Genomic DNA, 21,382 nt, shown 5'->3' with positions numbered 1-21,382 from the left:
AACCTATCCACAAACAGGTATAGGCATGGTAATGTACAGAGACGACAAAGTTCTTTACAATGCAGAACTCAAGCTGGTGTCTGAACCAGGTCTTAGCTACTGACATTGAGACTCATTAATGTGAAAATGCAGTCATTAATTAATTTGCTTAAGAAATATGAGTGTGCACACTTGCTGCACAGCTTGTAATAAATGTACCGTGCACTGATTCTTATGGAACAGTTCCGCTTGGAGAAAATGGTGAAACTGCATTTATGAACCTTTTGTCCTCAAGATGTCCCAAGTTCTTTGCATGTAATTAATTATATTTTGAAAGTTTAGCCACTTATGAATGCAAAACTGCTAAGATGAATGAGCAATTAATCTATTTCTTGTAGGAATGGTTGAGGAATAATTTTGGAAGAAGCCTCTGCATGAGATCTTCATTCTCCACCTGAACCAACAGGGCCTTTGTTAATCTTTCACCTGAAAGGTAACATCTCTAACACTAATATTCCCTCAATACTGCTGTGTCAACCTATACCGCTTGTTCAAATGAAGATTAAACCCATGACCTTCTGACTTAAATGGGACAGTGCTACCAACTGAGCCACCTGACATGCAATTTAGAAGTAAAGAATGATCACAAAATATGTTAATTCAAAAAATATTAAACAGTAACCTAGTGTTGTGAAGTTGAGTTTGTAAAGATGTAAAAGAATTGTAAAAACTGCTCGAGGGGAAAACAGTGTGTGGTCCCCTTAAAAGCTGGTTTGGTCTCAATGCTGAGATGTTTAAAATGCAGAAACATACGGGGTACGTAGATTGTAACATTTGTTGCACAGACCAAAATATCAGGGTTGCCTTGGTAATAGACTTTGCAGGTTTTTGCATTCTAACAGCCTATGAGTTTAAAGAAAACACTCAGCTAACAGGAACCTATCAGATTGAATTTGCTGTAGTTGTCAACCTGAGACCAATCCGGGTACAAGAAATGGATAGGTCACGAGTATGAACAGAAACCCAACTGCCTGACTGCAGTTCAGTTGAGTTCAACTGAGACCCAGCAAGAACAAAAGACCATCCCTCGAGTGGTTCTCCACCCTGCCAGCTAAAGAACTATCTCTGAAGAGAATTCTCCATCTATCTAACAACAGGATATCAAGGCAAAGACCTTACAGAGAGAAAAACCACCATAAAAACTCCAAAGCTTCCGAAAGCCATCAGACCTGGTTGTATATATTTTTTGAAAGTGACTAAAAGTCTGTTATTACTGTTTTGGAACTGAATGGTCCTTGTATTTATTTGAACAGAATTTCAGTTGGACCTTCCTATAATATGTTACTTGTTTAGTTAAAGTTCCGATTGATTAAACAAAATAACTTGTTAATTACTCACTTAAAGCGAGTGTCAGGTCTTTATATCAATGAACTTCCATTAGTTCATATAGAACAGTTAACACCTTCCCAAACACTTTCACCAGATTAAGAAGCGAGATAAAGGGGATTAACCTCTGTGTCGTAACAGATTGGGGGCTCTGGGTTTGGGATCTAAACAGTCTTAAATCCTTAAATCAACCCTAAAAAGGATCAAAACAGTCTTAAATCTTTAAAATAAATCAAAGTGAGGAAATGGCTCTTAACATTGTTAAAGTGGTTCTGGGGGTTGAAGATGCTTCCCAAATTTGCCGAGAAGCAGAAAAAGATGACACTTGTAGAATTAGCAAACACTCTAAAATTGAGTTTAACCAGGGAAAATACAAAAGCTGAAATTGTAACGGAGTTAGTCAAGCATTTAGGTCTAGCAGAGAAACAGTGAAGTGTAGTGAAGTTCGAAAAAATTAAATTGCAAATGAGAAAATTGGAGTCAGAACATGAAATTAAAAAGTTGAGAGAAGAGAGAAAAGAAAGAGAAAGGTTGTTTGAGTTAGAAAAGAGAAAGTTGGAGGTGGAAGGAAAAAAAGACATTCAAATGACAGGAGAAAGAGTACAAGATAGAAGTGAGAGGGAGCAAGTTCTTCATAATCAACCGCCTGGTAAGGATATATACAAACATGTCCAAACATTCCCAAAATTTGACAAAGGACGTAGAAGCCTTTTTCATCTCTTTTGAGAAATTGGCTACCCAGATGGACTGCCACGGGAGGTGTGGGTAAAACTAATTCAAACCAAGTTGGTAGGCAGGACTGAGGAATTTGCAGCGTCGTCAGAGGGGCTGTCAGGAAAGTATGAAGTAGTAAAGAAGGCTGTTCTGAGTGCTTATGAATTGGTATCAGAAGCATACAGACAACGGTTCAGAAATGTAAGGAAGGAACCAGGTCAGACATATATAGAGTTTGAAAGAATTAAGCAGAACAACTTTGGGTGAGAGCATTAAAGATGGAAAAAACATATCAGTCCCTTAAGATATTATTCTGCTGGAGGAATTTAAAAACTAATTTTCAGAAGTGATAAGAACTCATGTTGAGGAACAGAAAGTTAAGACAGCAAAAAGAGCTGCAGAGATTGCAGATGGCACAGAAAGAACATACAACATAGAACATTACAGCGCAGTACAGGCCCTTCGGCCCTCGATGTTGTGCCGAACAGTGAAACCAATCTAAAGCCCCTCTAATCTACACTATTCCAATATCATCCATATGTTTATCCAACAACCATTTGAATGCTCTTAATGTTGACAAAGAACAAAGAACAGTACAGCACAGGAAACAGGCCCTTCGGCCCTCCAAGCCTGTGCCGCTCCTTGGTCCAACTAGACCAATCGTTTGTATCCCTCCATTCCCAGGCTGCTCATGTGACTATCCAGGTAAGTCTTAAACAATGTCAGCGTGACTGCCTCCACCACCCTACTTGGCAGCGCATTCCAGGCCCCCACCACCCTCTGTGTAAAAAACGTCCCTCTGATATCGGAGTTATACTTCGCCCCTCTCACCTTGAGCCCGTGACCCCTCGTGATCGTCACCTCCGACCTGGGAAAAAGCTTCCCACTGTTCACCCTATCTATACCCTTCATAATCTTGTACACCTCTATTAGATCTCCCCTCATTCTCCGTCTTTCCAGGGCGAACAACCCCAGTTTACCCAATCTCTCCTCATAGCTAAGACCCTCCATACCAGGCAACATCCTGGTAAACCTTCTCTGCACTCTCTCTAACGCCTCCACGTCCTTCTGGTAGTGCGGCGACCAGAACTGGACGCAGTACTCCAAATATGGCCTAACCAGCGTTCTATACAGCTGCATCATCAGACTCCAGCTTTTATACTCTATACCCCGTCCTATAAAGGCAAGCATACCATATGCCTTCTTCACCACCTTCTCCACCTGTGATGCCACCTTCAAGGACTTGTGGACTAGGTCCCTCTGTGTTTCTATACTCCTGATGACTCTGCCATTTATTGTATAACTCCTCCCTACATTATTTCTTCCAAAATGCATCACTTCGCAAGTCCACTACTGCTGCAGGCAGGGCATTCCACGCCCTTACTACTCTCTGAGTAAAGAACCTACCTCTAACATCTGTCCTATATCTCTCACCCCTCAATTTAAAGCTATGTCCCCTCGTGTTAGCCATCACCATCCGAGGAAAAAGGCTCTCACTATCCAACCTATCTAATCCTCTGATCATCTTGTATGCCTCTATTAAGTCACCTTTTAACCTTCTTCTCTCTAACGAAAACAACCTCAAGCCCCTCAGCCTTTCCTCATACGATTTTCCCACCATACCAGGCAACATCCTGATAAATCTCCTCTGCACCCTCTCCAACACTTCCACATCCTTCCTATAATGCGGCGACCAGAACTGTACGCAATCCTCCATGTGCGGCCGCACCAGAGTTTTGTACAGTTGCAACATGACCTCCTGGCGCCGAAACTCAATCCCTCTACCAATAAAAGCTAACACACCGTACGCCTTCTTAACAACCCTATCAACCTGGATGCCAACTTTCAGGGATCTATACATATGGACACCCAGATCCCTCTGTTCATCCACACTACCAAGTATCTTACCATTAGCTCAGTACTCTGTATTCCTGTTACTCCTTCCAAAGTGAATCACCTCACACTTTTCCGCATTAAACTCCATTTGCCACCTCTCAGCCCAGCTCTGCAGCTTAACTATGTCCCTCTGTAACCTGACACTTCCCTCCGCACTGTCTTACAACTCTACCGACTTTAGTGTCATCCGCAAATTTACTAATCCATCCTTCTACGCCCTCATCCAGGTCATTTATAAAAATGACAAACAGCAGTGGCCCTAAAACAGATCCTTGCGGTACACCACTAGTAACTGAACTCCAGGATGAATATTTCCCATCAACCACCACCCTCTGTTTTCTTACAGCTAGCCAATTCCTGATCCAAACCACTAAATCACCCTCAATCCCATGTGTCCGTATTTTCTGCAAAAGCTTACCATGGGGAACCTTATCAAATGCTTTGCTGAAATCCAGATACACCACATCAACCGCTTTACCCACATCCACCTCTTTGGTCACCTTCTCAAAGAACTCAATAAGGTTTGTGAGGCACGACCTACCCTTCACAAAACCGTGCTGACTATCCCGAATCAAATTATTCCTTTCTAGGTGATTATAAATCCTATCTCTTATAACACTTTCCAATACTTTGCCCACAACAGAAGTAAGGCTCACCGGTCTATAATTACCAGGGTTGTCCCTACTCCCCTTTTTGAACAAGGGGACAACATTTGTTATCCTCCAGTCTTCTGGCACTGTTCCAGTAGACAATGACGACACAAAGATCAGAGTCAAAGGCTCTGCAATCTCCTCTCTAGCCTCCCAGAGAATCCTAGGATAAATCCCATCCGGCCCAAGGGACTTATCTATTTTTACCCTTTCCAGAATTGCTAACACCTCCTCCTTATGAACCTCCATCCCGTCCAGTCCAACAGCCTGCATCTCAGTACTCACCTCGACACTGTCCCTCTCCAGTCTGAATACTGATGAAAAATATTCATTTAGTGCCTCTCCTATCTCTTCAGACGTCACGCACAACTTCCCACTCCTGTCCTTGACTGGCCCTAATCTTACCCTAATCATTCTTTTACTCCTGACATACCTATAAAAAGCTTTGGGTTTTCCTTGATCTCCCTGCCAAAGACTTCTCATGTCCCCTCCTGGCTCTTCTTAACTCTTTCTTTAGGTCCTTCCTGGCTAACTTGTAACTCTCAAGCTGGCTAACTTGTAACTCTCAAGCTCCCTAACTGAGCCTTCACGTCTCATCTTTACATAAGTCTCCTTCTTCCTCTTCACAAGAGATTCAACCTCCTTAGTAAACCACAGTTCCCTCACACGTCTGCTTCCTCCCTGCCTGACAGGTACATATTTATCAAGGACGCGTAGTAGCTGTTCCTTGAACAAGTTCCACATTTCAATTGTGCCCATCCCCTGCAGTTTCCTTCCCCAACCGATGCCACCTAAATCTCGCCTAATCGCATCATAATTTCCTTTCCCCCAGCTATAACTCTTGCCCTTTGGTATATACCTATCCTTTTCCAGAGCTAAGGTAAACGTAATCGAATTGTGTTCACTGTCACCAAAGTGCTCACCTACCTCCAAATCTAACACCTGGCCTGGTTCATTACCCAGTACCAAATCCAATGTGGCCTCGCCTCTTGTTGGTCTATCTACATACTGCGTCAGGAAGCCTTCCTGCACACATTGGACAAAAACTGACCCCTCCAAAGTACTCGAACTATAGCTTTTCCATTCAATATTTGTAAAGTTAAAGTCCCCCAGTACAGCTACCCTGTTACTTTCGCTCCTATCCAGAATCATCTTTGCAATCTTTTCCTCTACATCTCTGGAACATTTCGGAAGTCTATAAAAACCTCCCAACAGGGTGACCTCTCCTTTCCTGTTTCTCACCTCAGCCCAAACTACCTCAGTAGACGAGTCCTCATCAAAAGTCCTTTCTGCCACTGTAATACTATCCTTGACTAACAATGCCACACCTCCCCCTCTTTTACCACCTTCCCTGCACTTACTGAAACATCTAAACCCCGGAAGCTGCAACAACCATTCCTGTCCCTGCTCTATCCATGTCTCCGAGATGGCCACAACATCGAAATCCCAGGTACCAACCCATGCTGCAAGTTCACCCACCTTATTCCAGATGCTCCTGGCGTTGAAGTATACACACTTCAAACCACCTTCCTGCCTGCCAGTACACTCCTGCGACCCTGAAACCTCATCCATGACCTCACTACTCACAACCTCCTGTACACCGGAGCTACAATTCAGGTACCCACCCCCCTGCTGAATTAGTTTAAACCCTCCTGAAGAACATTAGCAAATTTCCCCCCCCCCAAGGTATTGGTACCCCTCTGATTCAGGTGCAGACCATCCTGTTTGTAGAGGTCCCACCTACCCCAGAAAGAGCCCCAATTGTCTAGGTATCTGAAACCCTCCCTCCTGCACCATCCCTGTAACCACGTGTTCAACTGCTCTCTTTACCTATTCCTCTCCTCACTATCACGTGGCACTGGTAACAAACCAGAGATAACAACTCTGTTTGTTCTAGCCCTAAGCTTCCACCCTAACTCCCTGAATTTCTGCCTAACATCCCCATCCCTTTTCCTACCTATGTCTTGAGTACCTATGTGAACCACAACTTGGGGCTGGTCCCCCTCCCCCTTAAGGATTTCGAAAACACGATCCGAGACATCGTGGACTCTGGCTCCTGGGAGGCAACACACCGACCGCGAGTCTCTCTCGTTCCCGCAGAATTTCCTATCCGTCCCATTAACTATGGAGTCCCCAATGACTAATCCTCTACTCCTCTCCCCCCTTCCCTTCTGAGCCACAAGGACAGACTCTGAGTCAGTGACCTGTACACCATGGCTTACCCCTGCTAAGTCGTCCCCCCCAACAGCATCCAAAAGTGTACTGTCCTCAATTTCTGCTACATTTCTTGTTTCTCCCCCCACTTGGACGGCTCCCTGTACCTTGGTGCGGCGGTTAGTTTGCTCATCCTCCCTTTCCCTCCCCTTCTGAGCTGCCGGGCTGGACTCTGCGCCGGAGGCACGGCCACTGTTGCTTCCCCCAGGTAGGCTGCTCTCCTCAACAGTACTCAAACAGGAGTACTTATTTTTAAGGGGCACAGCCACTGGGGTACTTCTCTAGTACCTGACTTTTCCCCTTCCCCTTCCTAACCGTGACCCACTTGTCTGTCTCCCGTGGCCCCGGTGTGACCACCTGCCTGTAACTCCTATCTATCACCTCCTCATTCTCCCTAACCAGACGAAGGTCATTGAGCTGCAGCTCCAGTTCCCTAACGTGGTCCCTTAGGAGCTGCAGCTCAACGCACCTGGCACAGATATGGATGTCCAGGAGGCTAGCTGACTCCGGGACCTCCCATATCCGACACTGAGAACAACAAACTGGCCTCGCACTCACAATTCCCCCTTTCTTCCAATAACACAGGAAAAACTGTCTAAACTTACCCCACCTCTGCCTGTTTACGCCGAAGCCCGATGAGCCAAAGCCCGTCAGCTCCCACTCTGCTCCCCGCTCACTCTGCTGCCCACTACGATGCTGCCCGCTTAATAGTGCAGCCTACTTATATACCTCGCGCGTGCTGAAGAAAAATTTAGACCCTTCCCACAACCCCCAGCGTCCTACTTCCGGGTTAGAGTTCAAAGTTTTTTTTTTAGAAACACCCGCGAAAAAGTCCTTTAAACTAAATTAAAAGTATTATTTTTTAAAGTAAAAGTATTTTAAACGTAGATCTCTTACCCCAGCACTCCTGCAATAAACCTCTCCTCTGTCTCACTCTGGCTAAATAATGAAGACAACTCCTCAGGTCAGTAACTTTTTATAAGAATTTAGACCCTTCCCACAACCCCCAGCGTCCTACTTCTACAATATAGATTGGGACTCGCATACTGTTAAAGGTTTAGACGGGGTAGAGTTTGTAAAATGTGTCCAGGAGAATTTTCTACATCAGTATATAGAGGTGCCAACTAGAGAGGATGCGATATTGGATCTCCTATTGGGCAATGAGTTAGGGCAGGTGATGGATGTGAGTGTGAGGGAACACTTTGGACCCAGTGATCATAATGCCATTAGTTTCAACCTGATCATGGATAAGGATAGATCTGGTCTTTGGGTTGAAGTTCTGAACTGGAAAAAGGCCAAATTTGATGAAATGAGAAGGGATCTGGGAAGTGTGGATTGGCACAGGCTGTTCTCTGGTAAGGGTGTAAATGGAAAGTGGGAGGCCTTCAAAGGAGAAATTTTGAGAGTGCAGAGTTTGTATGTTCCTGTCAGGATTAAAGGCAAAGTAAATAGGAATAAGGAACCTTGGTTCTCGAGGGAGATTATAACACTGATTAAGAGGAAGAGAGAGTTGTATGAAATGTACAGGCAGCAAGGAACAGATCAGATGCTCGAGGAGTATAAAAAGTGCAAGAAGCTACTTAAGAGGGAAATCAGGAGGGCTAAAATAAGACATGAGGTTGCTTTGGCAGACAGAGTGAAGGAAAATCCAAAGAGCTTCTATAGGTATGTTCGGAGCAAAAGGATAGTGAGAGATAAAATTGGTCCTCTTGAAGACCAGAGTGGTACACTGTGTATGGAACCAAAAGAGATGGGGGAGATACTAAATGGGTATTTTGCATCCGTATTTACTGAGGAAACGGGCATGAAGTCTACGGAAGTAGGGCAAACAGGTAGGGAGGTCATGGAACTTTTACAGATTAAAGGGGAGGAGGGGCTTGCTGTTTTGAGGCAAATCAGAGTGGATAAATCCCCAAGACCGGACAGGGTATTCCCACGGACCTTGAGGGAAGCTAGTGTTGAACTTGCAGGGGCCTGGCAGACAAATTTAAAATGTCAGTATTTACGGGGGAGGTGCCGGTTGATTGGAGGGTGGCTCATGTTGTTCCGTTGTATAAAAAAGGTTGCAAAAGAAATCCAGGAAATTATAGGCCAGTAAGTTTGACGTCGGTGGTGGGCAAGTTATTGGAAGGAGTGATAAGGGATAGGATCTACAAATATTTGGATAGACAGGGACTTATTAGGGAGAGTCAACATGGCTTTGTGCGTGGTAGGTCATGTTTGACCAATCTATTAGAGTTTTTCGAGGAGGTTACCAGGAAAGTGGATGAAGGGAAGGCGGTGGATGTTGTCTACCTGGATTTCAGCAAGGCCTTTGACAAGGTCCCTCATGGGAGGTTAGTTAGGAAGGTTCAGTCGCTGGGTATACATGGGGAGGTAGTAAATTGGATTAGACACTGGCTCAATGGAAGAAGCCAGAGAGTGGTTGTGGAGGATTGCTTCTCTGAGTGGAGGCCTGTGACTAGTGGTGTGCCGCAGGGATCGGTGTTGGGTCCATTGTTGTTTGTCATCTATATCAATGATCTGGATGATAATGTGGTAAATTGGATCAGCAAATTTGCTGATGTTACAAAGATTGGAGGTGTAGTGGACAGTGAGGAAGGTTTTCAAAGCTTGCAGAGGGATTTGGACCAACTAGAAAAATGGGCTGAAAAATGGCAAATGGAATTTAACGCAGACAAGTGTGAGATATTGCACTTTGAAAGGGCAAACCAAAGTAGAACGTACAGGATAAATGGTAGGACTCTGAAGAGTGCAGTTGAACAGAGGGATCTGGGAATACAGGTACAGAATTCCCTAAAAGTGACGTCACAGGTGAATAGGGTCATAAAGAGTGCCTTTGGTACATTGGCCTTTATAAATCGGAGTATTGAGTATAAAAGTTGGAGTGTTATGGTAAGGTTATATAAGGCATTGGTGAGGCCGAATTTAGAGTATTATGTACAGTTTTGGTCACCTAGTTACAGGAAGGGTGTAAATAAGGTTGAAAGAGTGCAGAGAAGGTTCACAAGGATGTTGCCGGGACTTGAGAAGCTGAGTTACAGAGAGAGATTGAATAGGTTGAGACTTTATTCCCTGGAGCACAGAAGATTGAGGGGAGATTTGATAGAGGTGTATAAGATTTTGATGGGTATAGATAGTGGAAAAAGCCTGCTTGCATTCACTCTGAGGCTAGGGGAGAAAAAAACCAGAGGGCATGGGTTAAGGGTGAAAGGAGAAAAGTTTAAAGGAAATATTAGGGGGGGCTTCTTCACGCAGAGAGTGGTGGGAGTGTGGAATGAGCTGCCGGATAAAGTGGTAAATGCTGGGTCACTTTTAACATTTAAGAAAAACTTGTACGGGTTCATGGATGAGGGGTGTGGAGGGATATGGTCCAAGTGCAGGTCAGTGGGACTGGGCAAAAAATGGTTCGGCACAGACAAGAAGGGCCAAAAGGCCTGTTTCTGAGCTGTAATTTTCTATGTTTCTATGGTTATATGAATATGTATTGGTGCATAAATTGAAATTTGGTTTCCGACAGCAATTTCATTCCGTGAGGGATAGAAATTGAGAAAGGGGGAAATCCTTCAATGAAAAACAAAAAGTAGATCACACTGGGAACAGTTTACCACCTGTGGAAAAAAGACCTCAGGTGTTTTCACTGTGATAGGACCCACAAAGGCGCAGTGCTGGGGGCTAAAGAAAAGCACTGGGAAAGGGAAGTGGTAAAAGAGGCTCAGCCATGGGATTAGTTCAGACAGTGAAAGAAATCCCGAGAGAAGTCGAGGAACTGAAAGAGAGTGCACAGCCTAACCACAGGCTGGATGATAAGATAGTGTCCGATCTTTTCAAAGACTTCACCTGTGTGGGTAAGGTTTACTCAGGTAGAACAGGGGGACTAGGTGAAGAAGTTAAAATATTGAGATACGGGAGCTAGTCTGTCTCTAATAGTAAGAGATGAGGATATTTGCACTTCTTCTGACATACTGCCCAAGAGAATGGTAATCTGTGGAATAAATGGAGAAAGGATAAGTGTTCCCCTGAGTAAAATAAGGCAGAGAATCCAATCCAGTCTGGGGAAGTGATAGGTGGAAAATCTGGCTATTCCAGAAATACAGTTTATCCTTGGAAAAGTTAAAGCTGGAGCACAAGTGGGAGTGTTGCTCATGGTAGTGGAAAATGCAAAAAAGGATCAGGGAATTAGAAGAAAAATACCCTGGAATCTTTTGATTTAGAACATAGAACATAGAACATTACAGCGCAGAACAGGCCCTTCGGCCCACGATGTTGCACCGACCAGTTAAAAAAAAAACTGTGACCCTCCAACCTAAACCAATTTCTTTTCGTCCATGAACCTATCTACGGATCTCTTAAACGCCCCCAAACTAGGCGCATTTACTACTGATGCTGGCAGGGCATTCCAATCCCTCACCACCCTCTGGGTAAAGAACCTACCCCTGACATCGGTTCTATAACTACCCCCCCTCAATTTAAAGCCATGCCCCCTCGTGCTGGATTTCTCCATCAGAGGAAAAAGGCTATCACTATCCACCCTATCTAAACCTCTAATCATCTTATATGTTTCAATAAGATCCCCTCTTAGCCGCCGCCTTTCCAGCGAAAACAATCCCAAATCCCTCAGCCTCTCCTCATAGGATCTCCCCTCCATACCAGGCAACATCCTGGTAAACCTCCTCTGCACCCTCTCCAAAGCCTCCACATCCTTCCTGTAATGTGGGGACCAGAACTGCACACAGTACTCCAAGTGCGGCCGCACCAGAGTTGTGTACAGTTGCAACATAACGCTACGACTCCTAAATTCAATCCCCCTACCAATAAACGCCAAGACACCATATGCCTTCTTAACAACCTTATCTACTTGATTCCCAACTTTCAGGGATCTATGCACACATACACCTAGATCCCTCTGCTCCTCCACACTATTCAAAGTCCTCCCGTTAGCCCTATACTCAACACATCTGTTATTCCTACCAAAGTGAATTACCTCACACTTCTCCGCATTAAACTCCATCCGCCACCTCTCGGCCCAACTTTGCAACCTGTCTAAGTCTTCCTGCAAACTACGACACCCTTCCTCACTGTCTACCACACCACCGACTTTGGTGTCATCAGCAAATTTGCTAATCCACCCAACTATACCCTCATCCAGATCATTAATAAATATTACAAACAGCAGTGGCCCCAAAACAGATCCCTGAGGTACACCACTTGTAACCGCACTCCATGATGAATATTTACTATCAACCACCACCCTCTGTTTCCTATCCGCTAGCCAATTCCTGATCCAATTTCCTAGATCACCCCCAATCCCATACATCTGCATTTTCTGCAGAAGCCTACCATGGTGAACCTTATCAAACGCCTTACTAAAATCCATATATACCACGTCCACTGCCTTGCCCCCATCCACCTCCTTGGTCACTGATTTATTATTGTCACATGTATTAGTATACACTGAAAAGCATTGTTTCTTGCCCGCTCTACAAACAGAGCATACCGTTCATAGAGAAGGAAACGAGAGAGTGCAGAATGTAGTGTTAGTCATAGCTAGGGTGTAGAGAAAGATCAACTTAGTGCGAGGTAGGTCCATTCAAAAGTCTGATGACAGCAGGGAAATAGCCGTTCTTGAGTTGGTTGGTACGTGACCTCAGACTTAGCTTTTCCCGACGGAAGAAGGTGGAAGAGAGTATATCTGGGGTGTGTGGAATCCTTATTATGCTGGCTGCTATTCCGAGGCAGCGGGAAGTGTCGATAGAATCAATGGATGGGAGGCTGGTTTGCGTGATGGATTGGGCTACATTCACAACTACACTTGTAATTTCTTGCAGTCTTGGGCAATGAATCTTTCCGGACTGTGCAGTGACAAGATCCCACAGCCTTAAGTTAAAACAGGAAAGGAGAACAAAAGAGAAAGATGAAGGAGTTGAAGTCCAGTTAGCTGACACTCTGTTTGATGGGATAGTAAAGGAAGAACCGAAGCAGGCAGAGGTGTTTAGTTTTGAAAGAGTAAGGGAGTTACAACAGACAGATGAGACGATAAAAGATTTATACCATAAAGCCTACTCAGAAAAGGAATCAGAATGTATCCCAGAATATTATAACCTCAAGGATAAAATTCTACGGTGAAATGGAGCCCTTGGCAGGTTAGCAAGATAAGGAATGGGCGGAAGTTCATCAGATTGTGTTGCCGGTAGAATACAGACAGGAAGTATTATGGGTAGCACACGAATGACCCGTAGGAGGGCATCTGGGAGGAAGGCTCAGGCTAAGATACAGAACCATTTTTATCGACCTGGATTACATTAAGATGTGGTGGAATTCTGCTGTACCTATCACACTTGTCAGGTGGTGGGAAAGCCACAGGTGGTGATAAAACTAGGGCCTTTGATACCAATTCCTGCATTCAAAAAATATTTTACACGGGTTATGATTGATTGGGTAGGTCCCCTCCCAAAAACAAAGTGGAAACTAATATTTTCTAACCATAATGTTTCGGCCTCAACTGCTTTCTATGGTAGCGAATTCCACGGGCTTACCACTCACTCTCTGGATGAAGAAATTGCTCCTCATCTCAGTCCTAAAAGGTTTGCCCCGTATCCTTGGATTATGACCCCTGGTTCTGGACATCCCCACCATCAGGAACATCCTTCTTCCATCTACCCTGTCAAGTCCTGTTAGAATTTTTATGGGTTTCTGAGATCCCTCCTCATTCTTCTGAATTTCAGCAAATACAATCCTAACCAATTTAATCTCTCCTCATGACGTCAGTCCCACCATCCCAGTAATAAGTCTGGAAAACCTTCAGTTCCTCCTTCTATAGCAAGAACACCCTTCCTTAGAGAAGGAGGCCAAAACTGCACACAATATTCCAGGTGTGGCTGCACCAAAGCCCTGTATAATTGTAGCAAAGTATTAATTGTTCTTATACTTGAATTCTCTCGCTATGAAGGCCAACATACCATTTCCCTTCTTCACCGCCTGCTGCACCTGCATGCTTATCTTCAGTGACTGGTGTATGAGGACACCCAGGTCTCATTGCATATCTCTTTTCAATTTATAGCCAATAGGGAAATGACCCATTTATTCCTACTCTTCATTTCCTGTCAGCCAACCAGTTTTCTATCCATCTCTTTGGAACAATATGTTGACAGTCCAACTAGAGAGGGGGCTATACTGGACCTAGTACTGAGGAATGAGCCCGGTCAGGTCATCAAAGTTTCAGTGGGGGAACATGTGGCAAATAGTGACCACAATTCTGTAAACTTTAGGATAGTAATGGAAAAAGATGAGTGTTGTCCTATGGGTAAGGTGCTGAATTGGGGGAAGGCTAACTACAGCCGGATTAGGCAGGATTTGGTGGCTGTTGATTGGGAGAGGCTGTTCGAGGGTAAATCCACATCTGGCATGTGGGAGTCTTTTAAGGAGCAGTTGATAGGACTGCAGGACAGGCATGTGCCTGTAAAGAGGAAGGATAGGAAAGGTAGGATTCGAGAGCTGTGGATAACCAGTGAAATTGTGGGTCTAATCAAAAAGAAAAAAGAGGCATACATGAGGTCCAGGCAACTAAAAACAGATGGAGCACTGGAGGAATACAGAGAAAGTAGAAAAGAATTCAAACAGGGACTTAGAAGGGCAAAAAGGGGTCACAAAAGGTCCTTGGCAGACAGGATTAAGGTGAATCCTGAGGCATTTTATACATACGTTAGGAACAAGAGGGTTATTAGGAAAAGAATCGGACCTCTCAGGGACAAAGGAGGGGAATTATGCTTAGAACCAAAGGAAGTAGGAGAGATCCTAAATGAATACTTTGCATCAGTATTCACAAAGGAGAGGGACATGTTGACTGGAAGTGTCTCAGAGAGAAGTGTTGACCCGTTAGTAAAAATCTTGATTACAAGGGAGGAAGTGTAAGGTTTTTTAGGAAACATTCAGACAGACAAATCCCCAGGGCCGGATGGCATCTACCCTAGACTCCTCAGGGAGGCAAGAGATGAAATTGCTGGGCCTCTAACAGAAATCTTTGTCTCTTCACTGGACACAGGTGAGGTCCCAGAGGATTGGAGGATAGCAAATGTGGTCCGTTATTTAAGAAGGGTAGCAAGGATAACCCGGGTAATTATAGGCCGGTGAGCTTGACGTCCGTGGTAGGGAAATTGTTGGAGAAGATTCTTAGAGATAGGATATATGCGCATTTAGAACTGAATAATCTCATTAGCGATAGACAGCATGGTTTTGTACGAGGGAGGTCCTGCCTCACAAATTTGGTTGAGTTTTTTGAGGAGGTGACAAAAACGATTGACGAGGGAAGGGCCGTGGATGTCGTCTATATGGATTTTAGTAAAGCGTTTGACAAGGTCCCTCATGGCAGGCTGGTGCAAAAGGTTAAATCTCACGGGATAAAAGGTGAGCTAGCTAGATGGGTGGAGAACTGGCTTAGCCATAGAAGACAGAGGGTAACAGTGGAGGGGTCTGGGACCTCTGCTGTTTGTGATATATATAAATGATTTGGAGGAAGATGTAGCTGGAGTGATCACTAAGTTTGCGGACGACACAAAGGTTGGTGGATTTGCGGATAGTGATGAGGACCATCAGAGGATACAGCAGGATATAGATCGGTTGGAGACTTGGGTGGAGAGATGACAGATGGAGTTTAATCCGGACAAATGTGAGGTAATGCATTTTGGAAGGTCTAATACACATCGTAAATATACAGTAAATGGCAGAACCCTTGAGAGTATTGATAGGCAAAGGGATCTGGGTGTACAAGTACACAGGTCACTGTAAGTGGCAATGCAGGTGGAGAAGGTGGTCAAAAAGGCATACGGCATGCTTGCCTTCATTGGCCGGGGCATTGAGTTTAAAAATTGGCAAGTCATGTTGCAGCTTTATAGAACCTTAGTTAGGCCGCACTTGGAATATTGGGCCCGATTTTACCATTTAGAGACTGAGTGCCGGGTGCGGGCATCAAATAGATCCGAGTCCAGAGGCTGCGCTCCAGCGCGCCCATACGCTTTTTTCTGGCGCCGCCAGAACGATAGGAGCTCGAAAGAATCTGACAGAACGCGCCCGGGCGCGAAAAAAAAAGCAGAGCGGAGAGAGCATCTCTGCCATTCATCCTCTGGTCCGGGGGTGGGGGGTGTGTGTGTGTGTGTGTGTGTGTGAGGAGAGGGGGTGTGACGTCTCATTCCCTGGTGGGGGGGGTTCCGCTGCTTGTATGCAGCCGATCCCTCCTGGCACCATCACTGGGACACTACCAGCCACACATTACTCTTCCCTGCAGGTGCGAGAGAGTGGGAGAGATGGCTGTGGCTGGTAGTGTACCAGTGAATGATCCATCACACCCCCTCTCCTCCCCCCTCCAGGGGATGATACGTCACACCCCCTCTCCTTCCCCCGCCCCCCCAGGGGATGAGACGTCACACCCCCTCTCCACCCACCCCCCCCCCCCCCCCCCGGGGATGATCCGTCACATCCCCCCGCCCCCCCCCCCCCAGGGGATGATAAGTCACACACACCCCCCCCCCCCCCCCCCAGAGTTCCAATTGGGCCCGCTCCCCCTCCTCCGGCAGACGCCAGCAGATCTGTGTGAAGCCCGGTCACTTCAGCCATGGCTCGAAGTCAGTGTCCAGGAACCTGCTGCAGGCTGTCGAAGGACTGAAGGTGAGCGGGAAGGATGGTAGAGGGAGACCACGATCGAGGTAGGTTAGGGAACGTTGAGCGCGTGCTTCATTAAGTTGATTTAAATGCATGCAAATGCATTTAAATCATCACGCCGGCCGATTTGGGCACGCACCAGAACGGCGCCCGAATCGGCCGTTGGTAAAGGTGCGATCCGCTAGGAATCGGGTGCTGATCGCGGCATCGGCCCGACGCCCAACTTTACCACCAATTCGCGCCCGTTTTGGTAAAATCAGACCCATAGTGTTCAATTCTGGTCGCCACACTACCAGAAGGATGTGGAGGCTTTGGAGAAGGTACAGAAAAGATTTACCAGGATGTTACCTGGTATGGAGGGCATTAGCTATGAGGAGAGGTTGGAGAAACTTGGTTTGTTCTCACTGCAGCGACGGAGGTTGAGGGGCGACCTGATAGAAGTTTACAAGATTATGAGAGACATGGACAGAGTGGATAGTCAGAAGCTTTATCCCAGGGTGGAAGAGTCAATTACTAGGGGGCACAGGTTTAAGGTGTGAGGGGCAAGGTTTAAAGGAGATGTACGAGGCAGATGTTTTACACAGTGGGTGCCTGGAACTCGTTGTCAGGGGAGGTAGTGGAAGCAGATATCGTAGTGACTTTTAAGGGGCGTCTTGACAAATACATGAATAGGATGGGAATAGAAGGATATGGTCCCCGGAAGGGTTGGGGGTTTTAGTTAAGTCAGGCAGTATGGTCGGTGCAGGCTTGGAGGGCCGAAGAGCCTGTTCCTGTGCTGTAATTTTCTTTGTTCTTTGTTCCATACACTACCCCCAGTCCTATGCGCTTTAATTCTACACATCAATCTTCTCTGTGGGACTTTGTCAAAAGCCAAATAAACCACATCCACTGGTTAGTTGCTAAACTATATCAGTTGGTGTTGCCAGACCTAATTATTATCTAGGATTAATGCTGAAGAACTATCAGAATGGGATTGGTTTACAGCTCTTCATTTCCCTGAAAGTCAGTTAATCTGCCTAATCTCATTACCAAGGCTAACATAAAGTGGGCATTTTGGGAGGGCTTGGGGAAATCTGGTGGCACCCAGAAATTGTCCCCTGTAAATAAAGCACATGAATATATCTCCAAAATATGGTAAGGCACTATACAAATGCATGGCTTTTGTATATAATCGTGGTAATTAAGATCACATTACAGGTAAAACTGCATAATTAGCTGTGAAAATTCCAACACATATTTCAAGATCTCCTTAAATGGATTATCCAGAAAATCTAAATTTACTACGACCACCAGGTAAGTGGAAAGAAAATTAATTGCACCCAAACAAGTACATGTGACAATTCTATGTCATTAATCTAACAGAATCTTCCATTCAGCAGTTATGCCACCTGCTGCAACACAAGTTTTTAATAACAATACTAAATGGATCAGACCCCATGCATTACTTTTCACTCCACAGTTTAGCATTAGTTTATTTTTAATTAATATAAAGGAATAAAAGGCAAAGTGCTTTTCAGTGAAGTGTTTCATTCTGCTACAGAAGAATTAATTCACTGACCTGTTTTAACATGAAGATGGCGCCGAGGCTCCTCAGGCCCTTCTATGGGTTGATCTGCAAGGAATAATCGAGCAGAATCCAGTGCAGTTATGATTGTCTGCTCCTTTTCCATTAGTTCATGTCTGAGTGCCTGCACATGAGAGTTTCATGAAGAAATTACATTTTAAAAGAAACACACTACATTGCCTTTTGTAAACCAAAGTAATCAGCATTGCCAAAAAGAATGAACATTGATAACTGTTATTCGGTGAAGTAAACTCAATTAATGGAGATTCTAATGATGAAAGTGAATTTAATACAGAGAATCTAATTATTATAGAATCACAGAATCCCTGTGGTGTAGAAGGAGGGCATCTGGCCCATCAAGTCAGCACTGACTTTTTGAAAGAGCATCTTACCTAGGCCCTTCTTTCCTTGTGTTGATTTATCTAGCATGTTAATTGTTCCTCTAAATGTGGAGCAGATGGAATCTAACTATTGCTTTAAGATATTCCATGTTTCAGGCTGTTCTTGGATACTTCATCAAACAGCCCTCTTGAGAGGAAGATTTTAAGGATGCAACTTGTGGTTAGTAAGATAATAAATTGTAAAATATTAAGGTAAGGATTTACCAGAAAACCTTTGGGTTAAAATAAATAAAAGCATTGGTATAATGAAGTCAGTGCATAAGAAAATCAGTAGCAATATCCATCTTCAGCATTATGTGAATAATTCTTTATTTTAGAAGGTTTCTCCATTGTGAACACCTAAATGCCAAGGAATGTTCCTCAACGGTGATGGTTAATAAGGAAAAGAAGTGGGCTTCAGATCATTGGCCAAAGCTGTTCACTTCAAAACAAACACAAATATTTCACTGGCACACTGAAGGGATCAGGAACAAATGCCATCATAGGCTACAAGATTTGGCACAACTTGTGGCTCAGTCCATTTCATTAATGCAGGACCTCCTGTTGAGGAGAACAGAGTAAGAGTTTTAACAGCACCAGGTTAAAGTCCACCAGGTTTATTTGGTAGCAAACACCATTAGCTTTCGGAGCGCTGCTCCTTCGTCAGATGGAATGGAAATGTGCTCTCAAACAGGGCACAGAGACACAGAAATCAAGTTACAGAAGAGAACAGATACAGGTTTTATTGCTTTCCTAGTGATAGCCACAGAGAACAGAGTGGCACTTACAGCAGCAGATCCTCAAAGCTGCTCTGCAATTCACTGGCCTTAAAGCACCCATTCTGCACCTAGCCAATTTTGTGGTGGTCATGTATTTCACAGAATATATCTGATCAAGCTTCCCATGTGAATAAAACAATCCCTTCATCAAGAAAATAAGAGCTGCCACTGCCATGTTATATTTTAATTACAATGCATAAATATGTTTAATAAGACAGATTTTGATAACGCCTTTTAAGTTTACTTCATCTAAAATTAAGTACATCTTTTACAGCATTGGACATGGCAGGTTAAATTTGTGATGAAGCAGTACAGAAGTAAAATTTCTGTGGACTCTGAATTGCTTTAAGAAAGTTGAACAGGACTTGGAGTTTGCATCAATTGTAAAGGGATCAATTGTAATTTTTTTGAATAAATTTAAATACTGTCCCATGTGAACTGGCAACACTTGAACTGGAAGCAGTACCCACAGGTAGTCAATTAAGATACAAAGAAGCCATGTGGCCAGACACAAAGGGGAACTGCAGACACAAAGGAGAATTACAAGCAGAGGAGTTGGAGGGTGATGGCAATGGCAATCAGTGTATTGATGCAGACACAAAGAAAAAGCAGAAAATTCAGAAAGAAGAACACAGAATTCTTGAGAAGCAGCAGCACTGAGAGAAGATTTTAAAACCTGTTTCTGAGAATGGAATTTGAACCCTCTGATAGGACTGTTGGCTGAGGGGCTATAAAAAGAGACTGGAATATAATGGGTTAACAGCCTGCGTGACCCAAGGCACGAGTCAAATACCAAAGAGACTGATTCAAACTGGTTTGCTCGCCACAGACTGTTGCATGACCAGATAACTGTGTCAGCCACAAACTTCTCACAACAAGATGAACCACTGATGGAATTAAAAGGTAAATAGTGTCAACCGGACTGTTGATGGGAGTCAAGAGGATAACTGGGTTATGTACTGACTGAAAGAACAGGATGCAGATTCGAGTAAAGGGCCTACAGAAGGGTCAGCATAAACAGCCCTCAGCAGCAGAACTCAACACAGGGCCCGATTTTACCATTTCGATTCTAAGTGCTGAATCTGGGTGCAATTTAGATGCGACTTGGAAACCTGTTCTCCAGCACCCCCATTCGCACTAAGCCTGAAAAAAAAAATCGCCAGTCTGAATCACGCTGTGGGCGGGGCTTATCGTGACTGAAATGCTGCAGCTCCGATCAGAGCTTTGAACTGCGCATGCGCAGCGAGAAAAAAAATTGAAAAATGCATCCCTGTCACATCATTCCCAGGCGGCAAAAAGTGGATAAAGCGGCCCGGGAGCGATGGCCCCCATAGATATCGCCCCACCCCCACAACATAACTGTCCCCCTTATCCACCCCCCACCCCCGCTGCCCAGACCGATCACGACCCCCTGCCCCACTTCCGCCCCCACCGATCGCCCGCAGAGTGGCAGCAGAACCCCCCCCTGTCCCTGCCCCACTGCCAGAGAACGATCAGGCCTCCCACCTCCCTCCCCCCCACACCAGTGAATGATTGGTCCTCCCCCCACCACCCCCTAACAGAGAACCATCTGGCCTCCCTCCCCCCACACCACCCGACCAGAGAACGATCAGGCCTCCCTCCTCCTCCCCCACCAGAGAATGATCAGGCCTCCCTCCTCACCTTCCCCCCCCCCCCCCCTCTGCACACACCAGAGAATGTTCTGCCCCCCCCCTCACCAGAGAATGGTCGGGCCTCCCTCCCCCCCATCAGAGAATTATTGGACCTCACCCTCCTCCCAACCAGAGAATGATCGGGCTCTCCCCCCCCCCCCCAACCAGAGAATGATCTGCCCGCCCCCCCCTCCCCACACCACCGATCTGAGTCAGAGAGCCATTGGAAGCTCTGAACTTACCTCTTCAGAAGCTGGAGCGCCCGAAACAGACCTTTGCCGAGCATGTCTGTTTCACGCCGAATCTGGAAGGGCAAACGCGATGGTAAAGGGGGAAATGCTGGTAAAATTGAGCGTCCAGGTCATTAAGTTAATTTAAATACATGCAAACGCATTTGGTAAAGTGGGCATCTGCGCGGACACAGGCGCAGATCGCACTCGTTGCCTCACGCCTGACTTTACCAAGTTTTCGCACCTGAAAATGGGTGCGACGCAATGGTAAAATCGGGCCCCGA

The 21,382-nt window shown here is 45.2% G+C and overlaps 1 protein-coding gene across 1 annotated transcript in view; it reads right to left on the bottom strand.

Moving 5' to 3' along the window:
* Window positions 1-21,382, bottom strand: part of LOC144504716 (utrophin-like) — a 631,247-nt gene that overhangs the window by 183,302 nt on the left and 426,563 nt on the right. Inside the window, 1 exon segment of the mRNA XM_078230463.1 lies at window positions 18,052-18,181. Coding sequence (XP_078086589.1) covers window positions 18,052-18,181 — 130 coding nt within the window.

Source organism: Mustelus asterias, chromosome 15 (assembly GCF_964213995.1).
Source record: "Mustelus asterias chromosome 15, sMusAst1.hap1.1, whole genome shotgun sequence".
NCBI lineage: Eukaryota > Metazoa > Chordata > Chondrichthyes > Carcharhiniformes > Triakidae > Mustelus > Mustelus asterias.
The sequence above is the reverse complement of the archived record's forward strand: the minus strand, read 5'-3'. Positions and strand labels throughout refer to the sequence as shown.